Source organism: Hetaerina americana, unplaced genomic scaffold, assembly GCF_022747635.1.
Source record: "Hetaerina americana unplaced genomic scaffold, ioHetAmer1.1.p SCAF_16, whole genome shotgun sequence".
Classification (NCBI taxonomy): Eukaryota; Metazoa; Arthropoda; class Insecta; order Odonata; family Calopterygidae; genus Hetaerina; species Hetaerina americana.
In genome coordinates, this window is record NW_027286719.1 from 5,447,556 (window position 1) to 5,472,835 (window position 25,280).

Genomic DNA, 25,280 nt, shown 5'->3' on the forward strand with positions numbered 1-25,280 from the left:
ATTACAAAGATGGATGAGCGGAGAAAATGGAATAACGTAAATACAGAGTTAGGCAAAATAAAGTACAAAGAATTAAACAATAAATTGAGGCGGGCAACAAATAAAGCGAAAGAAGCATGGTGGAAGATGCAGTGCGAGGATTTGGAAAGTCTGCAGAGGAAGGGTGAAATAGGTGCGCTGTACAGCAAAGTTAAATCTTTATCGGGAAGTAAGAAAGGGAGATCTATGCTAACACTTAGAGATAAGGCGGGTAAGATAATAGTTTATACAGAAAAGATCCAAGAGAGATTGAAGGAATATATAGAAGAACTATATAGTAAAGAACTTCGACCAACAAATTTAGACAGAAAAGGAACATGACGTAGAGGAAGATAGCTTAGGTCCAGGCATACTAGACGAGGAGATAGAAAGGGCATTAAGGGAGATGAAGCTGAATAAGGCAGTGGGGATGAAAAACATTCCTGTGGAACTATTGAAATGTTTAGGTAAATGTGGGAGGAAGAGGCTATATGGGCTGATTCGGAGTATCTATCAGGAACGAATCTGGCCCGAAGATTTTATGAGATCAGTTTTAGTTCCTATTCCGAAAAAGGTAAAGGCTACTTCATGTGAGGACCACAGGACAATTAGTTTGATATCCCACGCAGCGAAAGTTGTTCTCAGGATCATAAACAAAAGGATAGACAGTAGGGCAAATAATTACTTAGGGGATGATCAGTTTGGGTATATGAAGGGGATAGGCACGCGTGATGCCATTGCAGTAATGAGATTATTAATCGAGAGGAATATAGAACACAACCAGGAGGTATTTGCCTGTTTTGTAGATTTCGAAAAAGAGTTTGATAGAGTGAATTGGGAAAACTAAGGAGTATATTTCAGGAAATAGGAATACATTGGAAGGAAAGGAGGCTAATCCGCAACCTGTACATATCTCAGACTGCTCTGGTGCGGGTGGGGAACGGGGAGTCCGAATGGGCAGTGTTAGGAAGAGGTGTAAGGCAGGGTTGTCCATTATCACCGTTGCTTTTCAACCTGTATGCAGAGGAAATGATTAAAGTGGCATGGGAAGAACTGGAGGTAGGAATGAAAGTGGGCGGGGAATTCGTGAAATCAGTTATGTTTGCTGATAACCAAGCTTTAGTTTGTCAGTCAGCCAAGGGGTTGCAAGCATTGCTGAGTGAATTGTAAATTCAGTGCAACAGGTATGGGATGAGAATCAATATTAATAAAAAAAGGTTATGTGATTTTCTTGAAAGGAAAAGGCTAAGCTAAACATTAAAATAGGAGGACAAAAACTAGAGCAGGTAGAACAGTTTACGTATCTCGGAAGTGTTTTGGACCAACACGGTAGTAAAGACGTAAGGAGAAGAATTGCACTAGGCAAAGAGGCTTTCAGAAGGAGGAGGGAGTTGATGACAGGGACGTTGAGTAAGGCCATTAAGAAAAGACTCGTAAAAACCTGGATATGGAGCGTAGCTATGTACGGTGCGGAAACGTGGTCTTTGAAGCAGGAGGATAGACGTAGACTGAAGGCTTTTGAAATATATGTGTGCAGAAGAATGGGGAAGGTGAAATGGACAGAGAAGAAAACAAATGAGGAAGTACTTGGTGTGGTGGCCGAAGAGAGGGGTTTGTTGGGAGAAATCCTATGGAGGCAGGAAAAGTGGATGAAGGGGGTATTGACCGGCAGCGGGATGTTGAAGACTGTAATTGAGGGGAGAATGTCAGGCAAACGAGGAAAGTGAGGGAACTGGATAGGGATGTTGGGCGGGATGAAGGGAGGAAGAACGTACTCAGAGATGAAGAGGGGTCTGATGTAGAGTAGGATGTTGTGTTTTGCTAGGAGTCACAAAATATTTATTTAGGAACTTTGTCCAGCCAAAAACCTACCTTAACCGGTAGATTACCTAATAATATATATATATATATATATATATATATATATAATTGTATATATATATGCACTTGAAAAGTGAAAGTCTCCGGTAGATTACCTAATAATATATATATATATATATATATATATATATATATATATATATATATATATATATATATATATATATATAATATATAATATATATATATATATATATATATAAATGTATAAATATGTATATATGCACTATATATATCTATATATATATATAAAGGAGAGTGTTTGTTTGTATGTATGTAATTTGTTTACTTTTTTGCTGTCATAGAAACAGCATTTTTCCAACTATGCCAGCAGGATACTTTTGCAAGAACACTATATTATTCAGAATTACCGAGATATTATACGTGGAATACATCAAGGAAAGTCTTTTGTAGAAGAAAAATGGGCAACTTTGATCCTGAGAATGATATTTATTCATGTGACGCATTGGGCCGAGTCTACACAGTCCATCCTAACAACGCCGAATGTTATTTTTTAAGAATGCTTCTACATACCATTAGAGGACCTCGCTCATTTGCAGAATTAAGAACGGTAAACGAAGAAATATGTGAGACATTCAGAGAAGCTTGCCAGCATTTAGGGTTGCTAGAAGGAGATCAACACTGGGATGACTCATTGCGAGAGGCCAGTTTGATTTCTCTTCCAGGACAAATCCGAATTTTGTTTGCCATCATAATAACCTCCTGTAATACATCTAACCCAAAAACAATATGGGAAAAATGTAAAGAATCAATGAGTGAGGATATACTGGCTAAAGTTCGAAGTGAAAATCCTACATTGGATATTACGTTTAACTCCGACATTTTTAATAAAACTTTGATTATTTTGGAGGAAAAGTGTATCACCATGGTTAACAAGACTTTAGTGGAACTCGGTCTTTTTGCACCTGTACAAGATCAACAGGGTGTATTTTATCCAGATTATATGCGTGAAACTAGCTACAATGTCTTAGACTTAGAAGCATACGTCGCGGTTAAAAAGCCACTTCTTAATGAAGATCAGAAATTCGCGTACGAAACAATAACGGATCAAGTAGATAAACAAGAAGGAGGTATCATTTTTCTTGATGCTGCTGGTGGCACGGGAAAAACATTTTTAATTAATTTAGTTCTCGCTGAAATCAGGGTTCATGGAGAAATTGCTCTAGCCGTTGCATCTTCAGATATTGCGGCGACATTAATGGAAGGAGGAAGAACAGCTCACTCCGCGGAAGGAAGCGTCCAGGCACAAGTTCTTATAGAATGTAAATTGATAGTATGGGATGAGTGTACGATGGCTCATAAAAAATCTCTTGAGGCCCTCAACGCAACACTTCAAGATCTTAGAGGAAACTGCAGTTTAATGGGAGGAGCTCTGGTACTCCTGTGTGGAGACTTCCGTCAAACTCTGCCTGTCATTCCAAAATCGACTCCAGCCGATGAAATTTATGCCTCTTTAAAACATTCTGTTCTATGGAATCATGTCCAAGAAATTAGCCTTAAACAAAACATGCGAATCCTCTTAAGAGATGGGAATGCTCAAAATTTTGCAAATAAACTTTTGGAGATTGGAGAAGATAGATTAATTATTGAAGCATCTGGTATGATAAAATTGTCATCAGATTTATGTGTATCGGTGAAAACTGTCCGCGATATGATACAAGCAGTCTATCCCAACGTTAATCAAAATTATAAAAATTTAGAATGGTTGGTAGAAAGAGCCATTCTTGCTCCTAAGAACGATGATGTTAATTAAATTAACAAGGAGATACTAGCCATGCTGCCAGGAGACGTGATTGAATATAAATCGGTTGATACCGTAGTGGATGCTGACGAAGCCGTCAATTATCCAACGGAATTCCTAAATTCACTTGATCCAGCTGGATTGCCACAACATCGCCTTATACTTAAAGTAGGATCTCCAATCATTTTATTGCGAACTTTAGATCCACCAAAACTCTGCAATGGGACACGATTGTGTGTGACAAAATTAATGAAAAATATAATCAAGGCAGTCATTATAACTGGAAAAGGAAAAGGTGAAATAATTTTTATTCTACGGATACCTCTAATCCCAACTGATCTTCCCTTCAACTTTAAAAGATTACAGTTTCCAGTCCGGGTAGCTTTTTCAATTACCATTAATAAATCACAGGGACAGTCTTTAAAGTTTTGTGGTGTTGATCTAAGATCGCCATGTTTTAGCCACGGGCAACTTTATGTTGCTTGCTCCAGAGTAGGTTCGCCTAAAAATTTATATATTCTTTCTCCTGGATATGAAACAAAAAATGTAGTTTATAAACAGGTGTTAAATAAAAAAGATTCTTAAATTTGTATGAAGTAATATATTATTTTACTTTATAATTTGTTGTTTTTATTTATGTAGTATATTTATATTACTGTTTCTCCCTAACCCGTGCAAAGCCGGGTATTCAGCTAGTATATATATATATATATATATATATATATATATATATATATATATATATGCACTTGAAAAGTGAAAGTCTCACGGACGTGAGTAATAATGTATAAAATTTAGCTTTTAAAAATAAAGACCACGTTTCCGCACCGTACATAGCTACGCTCCATATCCAGGTTTTTACGAGTCTTTTCTTTATGTCCTTACTCAACGTCCCTGTCATCAACTCCCTCCTCCTTCTGAAAGCCTCTTTGCCTAGTGCAATTCTTCCCCTTACGTCTTTACTACCGTGTTGGTCCAAAACACTTCCGAGATACGTAAACTGTTCTACCTGCTCTAGATTTTACCCTCCTATTTCAATGTTAAGCTTAGCCTTTTTCTTTCTAGAAAATTGTATAATATTTGTTTTATTAATATCGATTCTCATCCCATACCTGTCGCACTGAATTTCCAATTCACTAAGCAATGCTTGCAGCCCCTAGACTGACTGACAAACTAAAACTTGGTCATCAGCAAACCTAAATGATTTTACGAATTCCCCGCTGACTTACTCCAATTCTTCCCATGCGTCTTTAATCATTTCCTCCACATATACGATGAGCCTCACATGTGATAATGGACAATCCTGGAAGTAATATGAGAAACTTTTATTTTTTAATTGGTTTTTCATTCATTTAGTTTTCACGTTTTTGAGATATTTATGCTATGGCACTCGTCCAAGCGCTGAAACATGTGACGACGTTTTTAGGCATCCGTCTCCTCCACGCTGCACGCGAACCCATTCGGCATTCAATCTAATTGCATGAGGGTCCCATAAACTAGCAGCATATATATTTCTAGATAACAAAATATACCATGTTATGTCGATACACTAAACGAGTTCACTTTCTTGTGCCAATAACAATTGTCCTATAACAGTTCAATCCGTTTTCTTCCATCGAATCGAAGTACAAGAATCTTAATACTCTTGATTTTGGTAAAAAATATAACATCCTGTCCGCCTCATTCATCCAAAGCTATCCGAGTAAGAAGCAATTCTCGCGATTCAAATAAATCATATGGAGAACAATGAAAGAATGCCACTAGCGATCGGGAATGCGCAGGCAATGAATGCTCTGGGTGTGGCAAAAGCGAGTGACACAAGGCTGCTGGAGCCGATGTCCACGGGCAAGGAGAGGGAGGTCACATGGCCCGCCAGCGACTTCCCCTTCCGAGTCCGCCTCAAATCAAAGGATGCCTCTATTCCGGTGTGTGCATCGAAAGGCGCGGGAATGAGTGGTCGCCATGTCGGCGGTCGACGTCGACGCGAAGTGAGCCGACTCCGGACAAAAACCGGCGATGCCAAGTACGGAGAGGACGGAGTGAGCACCACTTCCGGGGGGAGGGGGGTTTCTTTAAAAAATAAATCTTCCGCACGTTCCGCACCTTCCACTTTCACAGTTCTCATGCAATTTACGATAATCTATTCCCTTGCGCAGCATGTTATGCAGCATGTCATGTGAGCAGATTCTTTTTAGCAGTGTTAAGGCGTGCCGGCAAGTTAAGCGATTCGATATTCTCGGTTGTTTAAGTCTTCAAACCCAAAATCGTACCAATTTTGTTATTCTTCAACAAAAACTCCGCATTCGAATGCGTCGAGGGTATCGAGATGATGCGGGGGATAACGTACTGGCTTCCCACCCAGAGGGCCCGGGTTCAAATCCCGGCGGTGTTTAATATTTTTCAGAGGTATCTCTATCCCTACTTGAGGTGCTTTGTGGAGGGCACTTTTAATGAGTACGGCGTCCGTCGGATGGGACGTTAAGCTGCGGACCCCTTTGGCGCCTTTCCTAAAGAGTAGGCTAATGCCGACGCCGGGTTTCTCTCCACCCTTCATCCTTTCCTGTCCATCTCCTATGGCGCAAATGACCTCAGCTGTCGGTCGCCTCCCCTCAATACTACTACTACTCTCGAATGCGTCTAACTTTTAGGTCAAATGCACTTCTTCAAGTGCTCATTTTTGACGACACTTTTTTTGTGTGATGCAACAGTGTATTAGTTTTTAAGGTCAAAAATGCAATCTTATAGAAATGAAAGACGTATCAGAATAAATTGAGTAGCTTCAGGCGTGATGTGGTGGAAGTCGAACATAATGAATAACTGATCGAGGCACTTTTCCACCTGATAACATTTTTTTAATTATTTTACGACCGGGTTTCAATGTGTTACAGACCTGATGATGATGTAATAAATCGAAACCCGGTCGTAAAATAAGTTAAAAAATTATCAAGTGGAAAAGTTAAATATTAAAAAAGAAAGTGAACTTCAAACGAGATTGATGGGGGTCCTCTTGCCCATTGTCCTTTTTCACTTTTGGCCACGCAATTGCCGAGCTAGAGAATGCCTTGTGTTTAAGCCGCTAGAGAGGCAACGAAATAGGAAAAGAATTTTACTTGCTAGCTGCCTGCATTCATCGAACTTTACCCCTAGCCTCCCGATTACGCTCAATAATCTAAATTCGCCCCGCAGTGCACAAAACAGCACTTGTGAAGCGGAGGGTTAACAGTGGACTAGGATAAAGAGAGAAAAAAGAGAGCTTATCAAAAGAGAGAGAGGTTGCAACAGCAGCGTAGGTTTTCTGTCAATTCGTCTCCATAGTAGGCGTTTGTAAGTTTTTGGCGGTCGCGGAAAAGCATTACGCATTGCTATGGACTTCGTGAGCGCTAACAGCCTAAATGTGGCTAGACCTTTATCATTTTCTTTTCAAATTCTCATACTTACTCCTTCGTCTCTTCATGCTATCCAGCATGTCCATTCCCTTCCCCCAACTTCCCTTTACCCAGCATTCTCCTCCCTTCCATTACAGTTTCAAAGGCTCACTTCCTCTTCATACATGTGTCTCCCATCCACTTTTTCCGACTTCCACGAATTACGGGCAAAAGCCTTTCCTCACCCCATGCCGTCATCCTCTGCCATTCATCATCTGCCTCACTTCATCGTCCGTTTTCCTCTAACGTATTTTCGCCATGCCCACATCTCAAAAGTCTCTAACCGACCTGAATCTTTTTCTGCAGAGACCAGGACGTCTATTGAGAAATAATATGCAGTTCCAATTTTTACAGAATTCTCAAGTTCATCGAGAATCAACGAAACTACGAAATACTTAGTGAGCAGGGACGTTGATGGCAAAGCGATGTTATTTCTTTACTACGCACCAGAATCATAATGTGAATGCCTCACATATTTAGGTTAGGGCGTAAATATCACGACTAAAAACAGCCTAGGGTGGAGAAAAACCCCACCAACTCTTGAACCGCGACACCAATGTTTAGCGGACGGATTGGACCATCTAAATAACATTTAGATGGATTGATACGTGATTTCTTTCAATAAATGGCACTCGTCAATATAATAATCAATAAAATGCCAGTAATAGGAAACCGAGATGTAATAAGGGGAAAACGTAATGCATTCAACGTAAAGAATTACCATTCTTTCTGCAAATAATACAGCATTTGCTCAAGTGCATATGGCAAGGGCAAAATACGAAACTAGGTTCAGAGAAAAAGTTCAACGTGGCCTAATATATTTTCAATATTCATGGCAGTTGAATTCGTTATCCACATTTCTCGTGAACATTGAAAAATTTATCTTCACAATTCTAATTTGAAATACCACCATCACAAAAACGATCGACAACCGAAGCTTGGGTCGATATGTTTCCCGATGAACTTCGAGCATTGCACTCTCATACCTCGCAATCGGCTCCCATACGAAAAATGCTAATCCGGCACCGCCAATAGGCAACATCCATGCGACATCATCTAAAATTATCTCGATTGTCCGAATCCTTCATTCCGTAATGAGGTTACCTTCAGTCACAAGTAAGTCCATTCCCAGTGCCGGCAAATTCACACCAACAGTTTCTTTCATCCCGCCAGGGCAAAATCTCCGCGGGAGGAGGGGGGAGGGGTCCCCGCACCTGCAGAACGGAGCCGCTGCCCAGGCAGTGCCGAAAGCCACGACCAATCACTCACTCCCCTAAGCGATCGCTCCCTCAGAGGCGGTGATCAGATACGCACGCTCTCCAGGATCAGCAGTCACACTGAAGGGACTTGCCGGCCGCCCCAGTCCCTCGCCCCCCCGACCCGCCGGCCCCCGGAGCCACGGCGTGCCTCCACTTCCTTCCGCCCCCCCGCGGACCGCCCCTCCCGCCCCCACCCACCTCCTTTCCTCCCCCTTCGACCACTTCCAAGTTCGAAGTGACCGGGGGCAGCCGTGGCGCTATATTCAAGGCGCACCGACTGTCTTTGAGTCACAGGAAGTCAAAGCGACGGGCGGCTGATAGCGGAAGGGAGGCGACGCCATAATATGCGGATGGGGTGGCCGAGGGGAGGAGAGTGTGGGGCCCCGGGCCCCCCTTCCTCCCCGGGCCCAACCCTCGATGGCGCACGACCCCGACCTTCCCCGCCCTCTTCCATCCCACTCCCCCCAATTCAAAGGTGAAGACAATCTTTGACCCCGGTGTTCGGGGCAAGACTTGCCCCCGGGTCGGACCCAGGGAAGGGAGCGCAGCATCCGCCGCGGAACTTGGCGGAGGCCCTTCGCAGAAGACATGCGGGGCTCCCTCCACGGAAGGAGGACACGCATGCCACTAAATTTAAGTTTTAGCAAAAATATAACACTTTTGCCCACTATTTGCCTCAAGACTGCGGCAACTAAACATCGCGGAATTTGAATTTTTTGCTACCACTCCGATAATTGTGCAATAAATATTCCTTATCGCTTTGGGTTACTCACTCTTGCTCGCAAATTTGCCATAAATATTTTCTCTTCATGGTATAATATATAATCTACCTTGAGGTAGACATTACGCGTATTCATTTACCAGTTACAATGAAAGTAGCTCTTCTTCCTAACATGTGTGCGGTCCAACACTCAAGATATACATGGGACATGCATTGATTTACAGCCAGTACCAGATCTTCACTTGTGGATTTGTAGTGTCAATTATTTGTTTTGTAACTTGGCAAAGAAAAGTTGTTGTTGAGGTGAAATCATGCCTAGAAGGTCTAAAATTAGATTATAACCCATTTATCAGTGTGTGTACTGACGGAGCGCCATCAATGATTGGTAAAGTCAATGGCGTCACATTTTTGCTTCGATTTTTTTTAAAACGTCCTGTACTGAAATATCACTACACGAGTACGTACGTATTATACACCAAGAGGTACTGTGTGGGAAAACTTTGAATATGCAGCACGTTATGTTGCCAGTTGTGAAATTTGTGAATAAAATTGGAGCAAGAGCGTTAAACAGACGAGGATTCAGAGAATACTGTGAATTGTTGGACTTGGGAAATGGTGAACTAATCCTTCATTGCCAAGTGCTCTGGCTTTCTAGAGGTCAGGTTGCGAGAAGATCTTGCAAAAATAAAAAAAGCCGTTTCTAATTTTTTGGAACAGGAAAATAAACTGATGAAAGAACCCTATTATTAGACAATATCTGGCTATTTGACTTGGCATTTTTAATTGATGTTACTAGCCATCTCAATGATCTAAATTTAAAACTAAAAGGCATGAATAAATTATTTCCTAACTTAGTAAATAGCATCAGTTCATTTAAAATGAAATTAAAAATTTTCATCTCCCATTTGGAAAATAAGGATTTGAGTAAATTTCCACATTTGAAAGAGCAGAGTGAATATGCTGTGGATAATAGCAGTTTGACTAAATATATTGAAAAAATCAAGATATTGCAAGAGTCATTTGAAAGCCTTCCTTGATGCATATTTTGTGCTGCATATTTAAATGAGATGGTGAACAATTTATACAGGCGTGTGATAGGGAGCGGAGATGTCTCTCAAATACAGCCGTATTCAATTGAGGGTCAACTAATGCTAATCTCAAGCGATTCCGGCGCAGGAATATAATAAAAAACTATTATTCATTTACAGAAAATTCATGTGCATGTGGCAGACACTGAGTGTAATGCACAAGGCTTTTCCGCAACTGTAAAAGATTTTAACACCCAATATTTCTCTTTTTGTTCTTTAACTATCATGTCAAGGTTCGACTAATCAAAGCTCGCGAAATAGTGAATGGTCCAAAAAAGTAGCACAAGGTACAGTATTTTCAATTTATCACGAAAGATTGGCTGTGAAGAAAACTCGGCATGTATGGGTACCGCGTTAGCTCTCAGTGGAAAAGGGACGCAATCATGTGGTCGGTATGGAGGCTGGTTCGGCGCTTTTACGTCGCTATCCTGACGAGTTTCTGCGTCGATACATAAGCGCGGACAAACCATGGATACACTACTCCAATAGAGACAAAGGAACAGTCAAAACAATGGGTTTCTCAAGGCAATACGTCTCCGAAGAAATGTTAATCGGTCAAATCGGCAAATAAGTTGATTGCCACTGTTTTCTGGGAATCATCTACATCAACGACTCGCAAAAAGGACAAACAATTAATGTGGATTATTTTTCATCCTTATTGCACCGGTTGATCGCAGAAATCAATAAAAAAACTTCCTCATTTGGCAAAGAAAAAAATCTCATCCATCAAGACATGGCATGTGTGCTCAAATGCGCAGTTTTGATGGAAAAAATTATGGAATTAAAGTTCGAATTATAACACCATCCACCGCATCCACCGCATTTGTCCCCCAGCGACTTTTTTTTTCGATTTGCAAACTTGAAAAAAATGGCTCGGCGGAAAACAATTCACGTCGAACGAGTCGGTCAACGCCAACACAGCAACCTCCTTTGAGGACCTTCCAACATCCTAACTTTTTCAACGGCTTAAAAAAGTTGGAGAAACGCTGGGAAAAGTGCATTAAGCTAAAAGGAGTTCATGTTGAAAAATTGAAAAAAAAATCTCCCCAAAATAATATGTTTTCCAATTTTCATGCGGACTCATCGAACGACCCACGTCATTAAGGGGTGGGAGAGGTCGTCTGCCATTTCGGGGCGACGGAGTAACTGGAAGAAGGGGGGAAGCGCCGTCATTAATGCGGCGCAGATTTATCGAGAGATAGGCTGGTGTGGGCATTGGGGCCGCCGCAGCCTCCAATGAATCAAGTTGGTAACGAAAGGAGACCGGCCGCACCCGTGATCCACGGCGGTCAGCTCTGCCTAATTATTTCCTCGCTCGCATTTCTTCCACCTCTAGGAGCAGGCAAGAAGAAAAGATAAGAGGAAGGCAAGAGGCCCATGGAACCATTCTCCAGGCAAGTCATCGTAGTATACACTTGCAATTCGCGGTCGATTATTCCCAATTTCCTCGCAAGGTTTCATTCCTTAGGTTACGTTTCAGCTGTTGAGCGAATTTGAATTTTCTCGGGGCACTGATTATGCTAAAAAATACGCGAACAGAGAAAAGATGAAGAGGTGATGGATAGGGCTGCCGGAAAACCAATGGAAGAAGGTTGCACAGAACTTAGTTTCTTTTCTTAAGGATTGAATTTTCAGAAATGTGCTTATTCGTCTCCGTCGACTCTGAGAAAATCTCAGATGCACGAGGATGTTAGTATTTCCCACTGTTTCCCCGGAAAATGAAAAATCTGTCAAAATAAGAGTGACTTCCAAGCGAACTGCCACTATCGTATGTACGAGGAGTGTTCAAAAAGTAAGGTGACTTCATATTTTCATGAAAAAATATTTATTTATTGTTCAATATTCAAGATGTCCCCGTCAAAGTAACCCCCCCCCCCCCAAGTTTAATACCCTAGCGCCAACGCTTTTTCCAATCCTCGAAGCAATTCTAATGAGCACTTTTTGGTTTAGCCTTGAGCTCTTCCAGCGATGCAGTCTTCATCCCCTCAATCGTTGAAAACCTCCGTCCTTTCATAGGTCTCTTCAGTTTTGGCAACAGGAAAAAGCCGCATGGGGGCCAATCCGGTGAATATGGTGGCTGAGGCATGATTGTTACCCCCTGCCCCCTGCCACACACCTTTTTGGTGGCTTGCAGGGTATTGATGTAGATGTAGATGTAGATTGTGGTGTTGTTTTTGGCCAAAATATCTCTCATAAGCAACGATGACTGAGCAGGTGTATTTTCGAGATGCAAAAGCCATGAATTGTTTTTCCACAATTCTGGACGAATTTTTTCGCACTGCTTCTCTCAAACGGCGCATATCTTCGAGGTAATACTCCTTTTTGACCGCACGACCTTGTGGTACGCAAGAACTCCTGATGCACTCCACCACGGTAAACGAAGAAAACAGTGAGGAAAACCTTGACACATGATCGAACTTGGCGTGCTTTTTCGGTCTTGGTTCTCAAGGGTCCTCCAATTGGGACCATTAGGCTTTGGTTTCGACGTCGTACCCATATACTCATGATTCGTCACCAGTTATGACCCTTTTGAGCCAATCAGGATCATCAATGACGTCATTCAACAGATCCTGATCGATACTCATGCGACGGTTCCTCCGGTATAAATGAAACAGTTACGGAACAAACTTTGCTGAAACACATCTCATTCCCAAAATATCCGAAAAAAATCGCATGGCAGGAGCCAACCGATATGCCATCTTCCTCAGCAACTTCTCTAATAGTGAGTCGACGATTTTTAATTACAATTTTCTTTACTACTTCAACGTTTTCATCTGTTGACGTGCTGGGGCGTCCAGGGCGAGGTTACTCATTGGCATCTTCTCAGCCATCTTGGAAGAGCTTGTACCGCTTATTAACACTTTTATTAATCAGAGAAGACTCAACGTATGCCACTGCCAGCATTTCAAGTGTTTTGGAGCACTTAATTCAGTTTTTAACGCATACTTGGATGCAAAATTTTTGATACATATTTTTCTAGCAGAAAATCTCCGAGCACACCTAAACATATATAACATTTGTATCTGTCAATGCAAACTAAATATTCTATACTATTGAAATTGTAAACAAATGTTTGGGACATGCGAGCTAACACAACGAAATAAAAAAATTGAATGGATGTTGCCCGCGAAATTTGAAAGGTCACCTTACTTTTGGAACACACCTAGTGTGTGAACATACGGCTTACGTGCCCACCGGTCCTAATTATTACAAATGTATTTGACTTAAAACTACTTATATTTTTCCATTTGGCATATCTATAATGGTAAACAATAATCATTAAAAAATGCTTCGTTCTCCAATCTCAGTGAGTTGACTAGACCTTTGTAGGTCTTTGAGGTTGTCCTACTTTTATTTTCGATGCATGTGCCGCGGTACAAGATAAAAGACTATGAAAATAAGTTTCAGTTACTAATATAGGCCCAGGTATGTGCACCAACGGACACTTTTACTCACTATATTACCTCGTTTTTTCTTTTATTTTAATCCTAGGAACCTGAATCTCTATTCGGCGATTACCGTTGGCTCCCACAGCACCCGTGAACAATCAAACTCTTTCTCTAGCGGCATCTATGCGCTGCGCAGCACTCCATTTCCTCATCTCGTCATTCATTCGAGAATTTTTCTTCGCCCAGCCTGTGTGCTCCCCTTTCACGAACGCCCCCACCGCATTCCCAGCATACCCTTACACTTCCAACGGATCCTGACACGACAAAAATACACTCTACACTCAAATGCGTCATTCAATCTTGATACTCGAGTAAAAGCGAATCTGTAAAAATGCCTTAGGCCGCGCCAAATAGTTTTCATCATTGCTATTGCATGGCCCCTTTGCATTAAGTATCAACCAATTCTAATCCATCATTGCCTAAAATCGTGGATTACCACTTCACCGATTACTCACTTTAAATTAAACATTTAGTTTGTTCATACATTAAGTATCAATCAATTCCAATCCATTAATGCAAAATATCGAGGGATACCACTCGACTGATTACTCACCCTAAATTAAACATTGATTTTGTTCGTGCTTTCCCGCATCGACTAGTGAAAATATTCTTGAGTCACTGGCATTCTAGCGAACATATTTAAGTTTGTCGGAATATCGGCTTCTAATCTCACTACCGTTTTTGTGATGGCAACCTTCTTATCCATCACATGCATGTATATTTTTATGAAATGATTGGCTCCAGTAATGTTCTTCAAAAAATCAATATCACCTATATACGTATATGATATCAGGTGTTTCTAACAATTTTTATTAACTAACATAATTCACAGAAAATATAAGGCGGGTATTACATATAGATTTGCAATAACACACAGCCAGTCCTCATCGAGTTTCAGAAAATAGCTTACCCAAGATTCATTTTTCAAATAATTGGAGATAAATCGTGAACTACAACAGTATTTTCTTAATGTTTACACTTTAAAATAATAAAATATTCAGATAAATATTCCATACTATGTATTTACATTTCCAATAAATTAGCATGGCTACTGCATTCACGACTCCCTATTCTTTCGATGTATTATCTCGAAAACGACCGCTCTTCAGCGACTACACAAATATGCGTATAAACTGCATAAAAACCAAACGAAGCATAGAAACGCAAAGAAAGGACACTGACGGATATGGTCGGCATTTCGATAGCCAAGCTGATTCGGAAAACGACGGCTGGGTCGTCGGAACGTCAACCATATTCGTAAGTGCTCATTATTTTTTTTCAATCTTAATCTAAGCTTTTAACCAGCGTTAATACATTCATGTGTGGACACGTTATTCCATTGGTGTTTTATCTTCTACAAGGCCATAATATGCATCAAAAATAAATTTCACAGTACCGACAAAGGCCAAGTCAAATCACTGAGAATGAAGGACGAACCTATTTCACGATTATCGCTTGCCATTATAGATACATTGCGAGACAAACGAAATAATACAATAATTATAAATATAACACGTATTAATTTACCAATTACGATGAAAGTAGCTCATCTTCCTAACATGTGTGGGGCCTAACACTCAAGGTATACATGGGACATGCATTGATTTATAGCCAATACTAGATCCTCACTTGTGGATTTGTAGTGTCAGGCATTTGTTTTGTAACTTGGCACAGACAAGTCACACGGTTGGCGATTTTTACGAATTAAATAATTTCTATCGTCCACTTCATCATTTATTCATTATCGAGTGAGGATATCGGTTCGCGCCATACTCTAATAACCAGTTTCTTATTGAGTTTGATGCTCAATCAGGAAATTTTCCTCATTGGATTTCCTATTGTAGTGATGCCAGCCGGCGTACCTAAGTCCAAATAATATTGTCGTTCGAGATCGCTATCATCAGTATTTCCATCCGATGATTGTTTTACTGCGGCACTCCGTTCTTCTCTTTCCAGCAGCGATTCCCTCACAGCCTGTGCCGCCTGTACCTGTGCCTCACAGCCTGGTCGAACTTTCGGGCGTTGAGTCATCGCAACCCTGCAAAGGTCAGCTCGTGAGACCATCGACCCAATCGGAGTGAAGTAATGGCGAACTGACTTGCGGATTGAAAACTGATTGTTTGTGTTCCTTGAATCGTTCCCGTTTGTATTTTTCCTTGTTCACTCATTTGGCACTCAGTCAATTCTCATTTTCACATCTAAAGGTATGAAAAAAGATTCGTATTAAACTTCGGTAAGTGGTATGACGCTATAATTAGGTCTTTCGACGATAGGGTATGAAAATTACAGTTGTATCTCCCGCCCTACCGCTATCATAATAGTTTAGTAAAAGCTGACTCAGAGGCAATCTACGTAAGACCACTGACTTCGCCAAAAATACGAGGGTCATCCGGAAAGTAGTACCCGTTCGTGAAATAAAGACACAAAAGTAAATATTAACAAACATAAAAAATTTTATTTGAAAGAGGATACTTTAAACTACTTCTCAACATAATCTCCAAGCAAATTAAGGCATTTGTCATAACGTGTGACAAGTTTCTGTATTCCTGCTGCATAGTCCTTCGCCGCCAGCTCATTGAGATACGCGAGGGACCCATCTTGCACAAATTTTTGCATAATGCAGATGGTGTTTAACAATTTCATGAACAATTGTTCGAGAAACATTGGGAAAATGCTCACAGATGTCATCAATTGTGACGCGCCGATCGTTCCTCACGAATTCGTCAACTGAGCTCACCAGTTGGTCTGTAATGACAGACGGTCTCTCCGAACGCTCATCGTCGTGTGTGTTCCCCCTCCCCATGTTGAAGTTGCGACACCACCGCCGAACAGACGACTCGTCCATTACATTGTCTCCATACACCTCCTTTAATTGGCGATGAATATCACATGGGCGAACGTTTCTTGCATTGAGGAATTTAATCACTGCCCTCACTTCACAACTGGCGGCGTTCTCAATTTTTTTAAACATTGTAAACAATCACAGAAACAATACAGGCAATGCTAGCGTCACGCAACTTGGCTCAGAGAAGGCAGACAAGCCACTGAAGCTATCTGACCTCGTCCAGCGGCTACTCGCGTCGTCAGCACTTCATGCGGCACGAACGGGTACTACTTTCCGGATGACCCTCGTAATTTTGCCAGATTGCTCGTCATGGCCTCATTAGAGTGGAGTGCCTGATTACCTTTTTCCTCTTGTATCCACAGAATTAAAATCATAAAAAGTTGGTCCATTCAATTCGGTGTAAACAGATGACCACATATACGCCTCACGCAAGTGATGAAGGCCAAAAGGGATGGTTGAGGCGTTGACTTCATCACTCGACGCCTCAACCTGCCTTGTTAGCCTTCATCACTGGTGCCTAGGTGATGAATCTTCGAGTTGCAAGAGGTTTTTGGGGATTAATTTGGATCAAATAGTCTTTATCGCCATTTATTGGCTTCAATGGGGTGAATGTGGATTCTAGGAGCAATTTGGTGGATTTCCAACTGAGAGGGGAGGGCTCCCTGTCCGCGTGCGGTCTTGGACCGATCGCCGATTGAACAATTGCCCTCGCTATCAACTCCGTCTTCCATTCATTTCTCGTGACTAGATCGGAGATATATCCGCCATTCGATTTAATGGGTTATAAAGAAATGCAATTTCCTAAAACTTTCACAGCGTAACGCCTAAGTAGCTTAATTAGTGAAAGCTCTGAGCCAAAAATCGGATCCGGGTTCGAGTCCCAGTCAAGGCGATTGAATTTCACGCTGAGAAAACTTTAGATTTCGATGCTAATTGGCGGATGAGTCCGTCGACGTAGCTGTTGTGTCATCTTCCGTAGTCCCTTGAGTGCTCACAAAGATTTTGATTTTACTATTTCTAAAGTTTTATCTAAACTTGAGATTAAGCGTGGAGTAATTCATTAGTACGTGTTGATATCATGCCAATTTGAATGCACTTTTTTCCCGTCATTTAGTGGAAGACAAAATAGAACACAATATTTTCTTACCCACAAAACTCAATTACTTCTATTAATCGAGTAGGTGGTAACGAATGCACTATAATTCGTCCGTTAATGTTACTCATTGAAAATATTCCTTCTGATAATGAATATTGGTAGCACACTTCTATGACACCGGAAACGATGAAAGTCGAAGACGGCATTAAATTTAACTGCAAATATGTGGGAGTCAATTTAACTGAATATTAATAGCCGTTGTATGAACTCCATTGTAGAATTATCATGAATTACAATGGTGCTCTACCCCTTATCCCGAAGTAAAAAATAAATTTGGTTTGGGAAATGATTGAGATTCTTCTAATCATCTCTCATGTTAGTTGCTTAAGTTTGCATTGATAAAGGTTCCATCGAGGTGCATGCCGGCTGAAGGGAAGAGGAGTGTACTAGTCGTCGATCGTTCTGCATTTGTTCAGGGAACAAGAGGCCGTTGAGTGTGCCACTCGTTATCATTGAGGAGGAAATGGACGTCCTAGGGTTCAGACGCTCCTAAATGTTCGCATTAATATAATTCTTAGAACTGCGGTGAGTGGGGAAACCCATCGAACGTTTTGACGTAAGTCTATTCTCACTCGACTCTCTGCCTCCGAGGATTCAACTCCAAGAGCAGACAAGGATTCTGACGCATAGTTTCTAAAATACTGTCGTTGAATCTAGGGATTCCCCTTGATCTGTGTCCTCTAGTTTTCCTTCTCAGCGGCGATAAGAATCCCATTCAAAAGTGAACCATTTTAGAGTAAAATTCATTGAAAAATGTATTTAATTTACGACTCCTCAGTATATGACGCTTGCATAATTATTGCCGACGGAATGTTGAAAAGAATCACGCTAAATTTATTGAGAACCAGTTCTGAAAGTAGCGCCTCAAAGGGCAAGTAAGGGTGGCTTTTCAAGTCACGGGTGCGCAGTGACCAATGCAAGAAAAGTGAAATAGACCCTGAGATTTGAATTAGTACCAATTTTCGAGAGATTCAAAAGACCATGGCGTCCAATAGTTTGACCGATACCGAGATATTTCCTATTTTTAATTTTCATTCGTTCCTATCACATAATATTTACGTTTTCTTAGGTGTGGTCGCTGTCATATACTTGCACGACCTATTCCGTCATTCTCTCTCGCGGATTCGTCCCCTCTTCCCAAATATATGAAAATGTCGTAGGTGCTTCTTGTAAGTTTGAAACCACCCTAGCATGAACCGTCGGAGTACCAAAATTTATGACTTTTTGGTCATGGCTTGATGGAATTAATTCCTTTAAAAAAAGTCGAGTCTGTAAAATCAATCATTATTTTATTTTTTCTTTTTTACACTGCACGAGCCAATGATTAATGCACTGCAGGTGAGATCACATTTGATTTCAACGTCGTTTTCGACCAAATGAAGAAGGGATGGCATGAACTTGGGGAGCGATCGTTTCATACCTCAAATAAATGTATTTACACTTACAATTTACCTTTATAAATTTAATTATTCATTCCATTTCATAAATTCATGCGCAACACATATATTTATTCCCTTATTCCATATTGTTTCATTGAAGCTCAAAGCTCTGCAAACGTATAGACTTAGTTGGCCCTCACAGCTGAATTATTAGGTGTTTTTTTGTAGATTTATTTAGCATTAATCCGAAAACCGCGATTATTTGGCCTTAAAATCGGGTTTTTATAAGCTAAATAAAAACAAAAAAGACAACCACAAGCACTCAAGCTCTAGGTGGAGAAGAACTCACCCGAGCGGGAATCGAACTCGCGATCTCTGAGTTGACAGGCGTAGACGCTATCCCGCCGCCGCCGGCGTTCAAATAGATTCATTATATTCTCTCCTTGGTTTATCCTGGCTCTCATTCATTTTATTTTTCCCGGTATACCTTCAGTGTTAACCTTCTTTCGCGTATGCACTTATGCAGGATCCGATAGCTCTGTTATCTCGATTCCACCACCCCCCGCCCACTTCAAATGTAAATTCAAATTGGCAAATTTGTGGCAACTCTCTATACTTAAACAACTTTCAAAAATGTTATGGATGATTTGTCTAAATGAAATGACTGAAAGACGGGATTTTAGCGTGAGTTTTGTATTCGTTTCGATACAATCAATTCCCACCAATCCTTCACCGTCACCAATCTTAGCAACTCAACAAGTAAAACAAATCCTTGTTACTAAGAAAGCGGGGGATCGAGATGGTGCGGGGGCTAGCGTACTGGCTTCCCACCCAGAGGGCCCGGGTTCAAATCCCGGCGGTGTTGAATATTTTTCAGAGGTATCTCGATCCCTGCTTGAGGTGCTTTGTGGAGGGCACTTTGAGTGAGTACGCCGTCCGTCGGATGGGACGTTAAGCCGCGGACCCCTTGGCGCCTTTCGTAAAGAGTAGGCTAATGCCGACGCCGGGTTTCTCTCCACCCTTCATCCTTTCCTATCCATCCCCTATGGCGCAAATGACCTCAGCTGTCGGTCGCCTCCCCTCAAAACTACTACTACTAAGAAAGCTCGCTTTCTGCTACGTGCTTTTTATTATTCAAAGTCTCAGCTTCATGAGCATTTGCACATGATTTTCTTGAAGATTTAACTAGCGAACTCTAATTAGTCCATTTTCCTTTAATTAAAATGTAATATATCATTAAAAATTATATTGTAAATTTTTATCAACATATCACTTGACTCGGTTGCCTCTCTAGGCTATTTTTACACTAGAAAACATTTTCGTGAAGAAGAACTGCAAGTTTTCGTTTTTCCATCGTATTTTCTGGTTCTTAGCTGTTTTGTTAGCTGTTTGCCTCATTCATATCATTGGATCATCGGGTGTTAGTACGCTAATCAAAGTGCAATCTGGTGGACGAGCGGCTCCTGAAGAGAATCGATTCCACTCAGAGCCCCTCCCAAGAGCCAATCCGCTCTTGTTCGTGATGAAAATATTTTAAAAGATTGGAAAATCGATGGTATTAACCAACTGCAGACGTTATTTTAATAAATACTTTGACGTAAGTCTGCTGAGTAAATTGTCTGTAGAAAGATATGATATATATAAACAATTATATATATATATATATATATATATATATATATATATATATATATATATATATATATATATATATATATATAATAAATTATGCCTACAGAAATATGGCGTTAGAGTTTATTGCCATGCGTAATTATTACAATGTTTACCTTACGACGAACACTAAATTCGTTTTTTTTACTTCTACTATGTACCATTGAATGATTGTTAAGCAATTACAGTCTGTTCGCCGTCAGTGAAGCATGTTCCCCTTACAATTTATTTTTCATCCATTTGAATGCAATTGAATCTTGAGCTATTCTTATGGGATGACAAGCTTCTGCGTGTCTTCAATGTTGCGTAACATATTACTGACGTCAAGCGCGATGATAAACCTTAAATCGGCATGCATGAACAGAGCAACCATATAAGACATTGAAGAGCGCAACTACGCTGTGTGCCCTGGCGCATTAATCCCTTCTCTATGCCCTTATGGCTGTGAGCCTTCCTATTATTTCCAATCCGCTACGGTAGGCGAAGTTTGCATGCACGTGGGGGAACTTGGAGGGGCTTGGTGGCGTGGCGAGCCTCTGGCGCCCTGATCCGCCGCCGGGGATGAGCGAATGGTTGGGTGTTCTACGCCGGGCGTAGGTAGGTACTGAAGGGTGCTTGTTTAGAGCCGCTGGAAGTGCCGGACGGAACCAATGGAAAGCGGGAGGCTCCGGAAAGGGCAGGACACAACGTGGAGCGCAAGTCAATGAGCATCCCCTGAACAACATGGGGACAGGCAGCGGGCAACCGGCTGCTACCCCCCATTCTATAAGATGCACTCCCTCGGCAGGGTATACAACACCTACGGCGTGAAGTTGAAGGTCGATTCCCCAGCCTCTGCTGAACTCAAATATTCATGTCCTCGGCAGTGGTTTGCTTCCGAAAGTGTGCAAGGGAAAGGATGCAACGAGGAGACCACCGCAAAGCAAATGATGCCCTCGCCCCGCCCTTGGTCCCCCCCTTCCACTTGTTGCTGCACCTGCAGCGCAGGAAGTAATTCATCAAACGACGGTCAGAGGGCGACGGCGCACTCCGATGCATTTAGCTGTGTCAACGGAAACCAACCATTCCAGGAAAAAACGGCGACTTTGAAACATAGAATCGCTTCGGCGCAAATCGGGAGGAAGTTAGATAACGACTGCATCGGGGCGAAAGAAAAAATGGGGCGGATCAAAGCGCTGAGCTCCCGGGACATGGTGAAGAACAGAATGGGCGTGAGGCCGCTATGTTGCCAGCCCGGCATGGAACTAATACCGTGCAAATGAGACTATAGCCAATTGGTAGTCACTTCATTGTAGACTATCAATGCAGAATACGGATAGGATTTGGATTTCGGTGCTGACCCACCGAATTTCCCGTATAATCCCCAATTTGACTAAAAGCTTAATTATACACATTAAATGTCTTGTTCTTCCAATGAATTCGGACGGACAAAAAATATTGCATAGCCACTCTAATGATTTCCCCTTTTCATAAAATTAAAGACGAGCAGGGAATGGCATCGGCAGAATGAAATTAGAAATGAAGGTTTTTCGGCGGAAATTCATATTTACCCAGTTAATTTACGACTATTTGAATGACATTTAGAATTAGCGGTCGATATCTTTTTTGTTATATTTAAATAAAATAATTTAGTTAGTCAACGAAAAATTTCAGCGGAAACGTAATTTTATGCTGCATTGCAGCGTTGTCAGTCCTGAAGTTAATACTAAGTGCCGAAATAAAACGAAGAACAAAGCAGTTAGGGTTGAGGAGTAGTGGGTTAAATGGCACATTCATCAAAGGCATTGCTCCATATTGGCGCGAGCGACTATCTGCGTGAAATCAAGTTCGGCCTCTGGAAGTTTAGAGTAGCGTATGACGCCTTCAACTGTCATGAGAACGTAGCTAGAATGGATGGGTGCGATTTTTCTAGAGGCCTCCGCGCATTTCAGAGTTTCGGAGTCAAGTTCAACTCAAGAGTCATCGCAGGGAGCAAAATTAAGATATGAAATGAACATATGTAATGAAGAAGGAGTAAATCGGAGATATAAGTCTCTCAATGGCACTTTCAAATACGAAATGAATTTTATGCGGTGAATTAGAGAGGGAGGTGAATAATCATCAAGTTCAATGATATCCAGTCGGGTGAAACACGTTAATGCACCGTTTCCGTGTTTTCAATAAAAAAGGAGAGAAGTACGGAAAGGCTTGGAGTGAAATTAAGTTATTATAATGTGCGCAGGAAAATCGAGCGGAGTTTGTCCGGGGTATTATTTTTTACACAAAAGCTGCCGGCAACAGAGTTAATTTGAAGGTTTATGGTACACCCTCATTAATTTTGAAACGATGAATCCTAACAATTAATTGCATAGAATTGTAAGTCGATGAACTTAGTTTATTCGCAGCGGAAACTTAGTTTGTACGCTGCCTAAAGGGTCGCTGATGTTGTCGGACAAATTAAAGCATTAAATTTTAATTGGATGAAGACAAACAACAAGAGAATGAACGGAAAGGGATTCTTGAGAAGTTAAAAATCAAATTATATAGTTAGGTGGGAGGAAATTTAAGTAGAAGTCTCGAGAAAATATAAGCATGCAAGCATTTTTTTAATCACAATGGAAAACAAAGACCACGGGGAGAAAAATTACATTAGAAAAAAGATGTGTTAATAGATAAGATGTGAATGAGATGCGTATAGATTCTGTTAAATTTAACTTAGTTCGGGTCTTTCATGCGGACAGAAGTATTTTATGTGTCAAAATATGAGTTTTAAAGATATTTTGATGATAGAATATACTTGAGGCTTCTGAAATGCAGGCTGTATGAAGGATGGCGTGGCTTGAAACAGGATAAATGAGAACGCACTAAAGGGTGATGCAGTTAGTTTGGATCTGGGGTGACAAGGATGGGAATCCCACGTCGCAAGGCCAGAGCTTACTTCTCATTTCCTCTCCTCACTTCCCATTTCTCCATGACCCCTCTTAGTGCGGTGGAGATCTCACCTGTAAGCAGTTGATTCTCTTCTACTAAATATGAACGCACCAGGAAACTTCTGTGGAGGGATAAATTGTAACATTTGCTTAAATCGAAGTTTGACGTTCACATGGATATGTGAGTGCACCACCATAGACGTCCCCTTCAGGGATTTATGTTGCGCTAAAAGTAATTTCATGAGAGAGAGAGAGAGAGAGAGAGAGAGAGAGAGAGAGAGAGAGAGAGAAAGAGTGGGTCCCGATGAGTGAGCTAAAATAGCATGCTGAACATGCCATGGACGAAAAATGTTACCGAAGTAGCTCCAGCAATGCTGCGTGTTGAGGAGAATGGGGAAAAGTCTGATATACGGAATGGAGTAAAAACAAGAATGAAAACGGTGGGGCGTGTCAAGAGAGATAAGCGTCTCACACATCGGTGTGACGACGCACGAAGATGCTATTCTCAATAATTTTACTAATTTGTACCTTGATTTGCAACTTGATCTTCAATGAATTGGTTTTTCGAATTTATTTTTTGGACAGACCCTGTTCACTCACCAGATACTGGTGATTACGTAAGATCACAATGAAAGGTTTAAATTGATTATGTAAGGTGAAAAGCTCCTAGCTGATGAGATGGCAAGGTATCTGACAAGAGACAGCCTATGAACGGTCAGTTTCGAGCAACACTACCCCGAAAATAGGTTTGAAATATTGTAATAAAAATAGGTTGAAGAGATATTCTCGGCGATGGATTTCCCAGCTGTGTGCTCACATAAAGGAGCGGTCTCTCCAGCGCATGTTAGAGTCACCGTGAACTTCAACCTGACGATCAAATGCAAGTCTCTTTAATTGATTGCACGAGTCTTTGAGACGCAGCAGAGCGGCAATGAAACAAGAAAGACATGTGTTTACTGTAGATGGACGGGCTCAAAGAGATTTTCCTGCTTTTTGAAGGTAAAATTTATCGCAATTTTTAAAACATTTACGCAGTTCTCACAGAGTTCACCATAGTTAATGATTCCTTATACTCTACTTTAGTGTTCCTCGGTAGATAAACCAGGCGGGAAGAATAGTTCATCCAAAATTGTTTTTTTAGTTATCGATAAAAGCCAAATTTTGATGAACATGTTGCTTTTGCATTATGCTCCCAAAGAACCTGAAGTTTCACAATTCATGATAAAATCATTTGCCTTGGATCCAAGCATATGAAGATAGAAATTCAAGCAGTAATACTGTAGGACCGAGTATATGAAGCGGCACAGTAATAACGGCGGTCAATCACGGCCGTATTGAGAACAATTTTAAGTAGCAGCGACGGCTCCGTCAGCTGATTTGTAGTCTTTTCAAATAGTAAGTCGATGCCCTTCAGTCTCTACCGTAATGACATATTCTCCACTCGGGCCATCGTGATCTCATTTCTGACTCTTGTTATTTCTGTCGGTAGAGTTTGAGAAGGATGAATGACGGCAAAGGTTAGGTTGGACCTTAGTAGAACTGCATCCGTATAAGGTCAAAGAACTAAGGGAAATGCTCTGCGACTAGAACCACACAAATTCAAGGAACTCGGCCGAATATTGAGGGATCCGGGTCCGAACCTTGGTCAAGGCGAACGGTTTTTACCCCGTACAATTCCTGGAAGTAGTTTTTAAGTCATAAAAGCAGATTTTTTTTA

The 25,280-nt window shown here is 41.2% G+C and overlaps 1 protein-coding gene across 1 annotated transcript in view; it reads right to left on the minus strand.

The window, feature by feature from the left end:
• Nucleotides 1-8,360, minus strand: part of stumps (DBB domain-containing protein stumps) — a 59,119-nt gene extending 50,759 nt beyond the window's left edge. Inside the window, exon 1 of the mRNA XM_071584045.1 lies at nucleotides 8,191-8,360. Within this exon, the coding sequence (XP_071440146.1) occupies nucleotides 8,191-8,251 (61 nt within the window). The 5' untranslated portion in view covers nucleotides 8,252-8,360. The remainder of the gene's footprint in view (nucleotides 1-8,190) is intronic.
• Nucleotides 8,361-25,280: the final 16,920 nt, after the last annotated feature.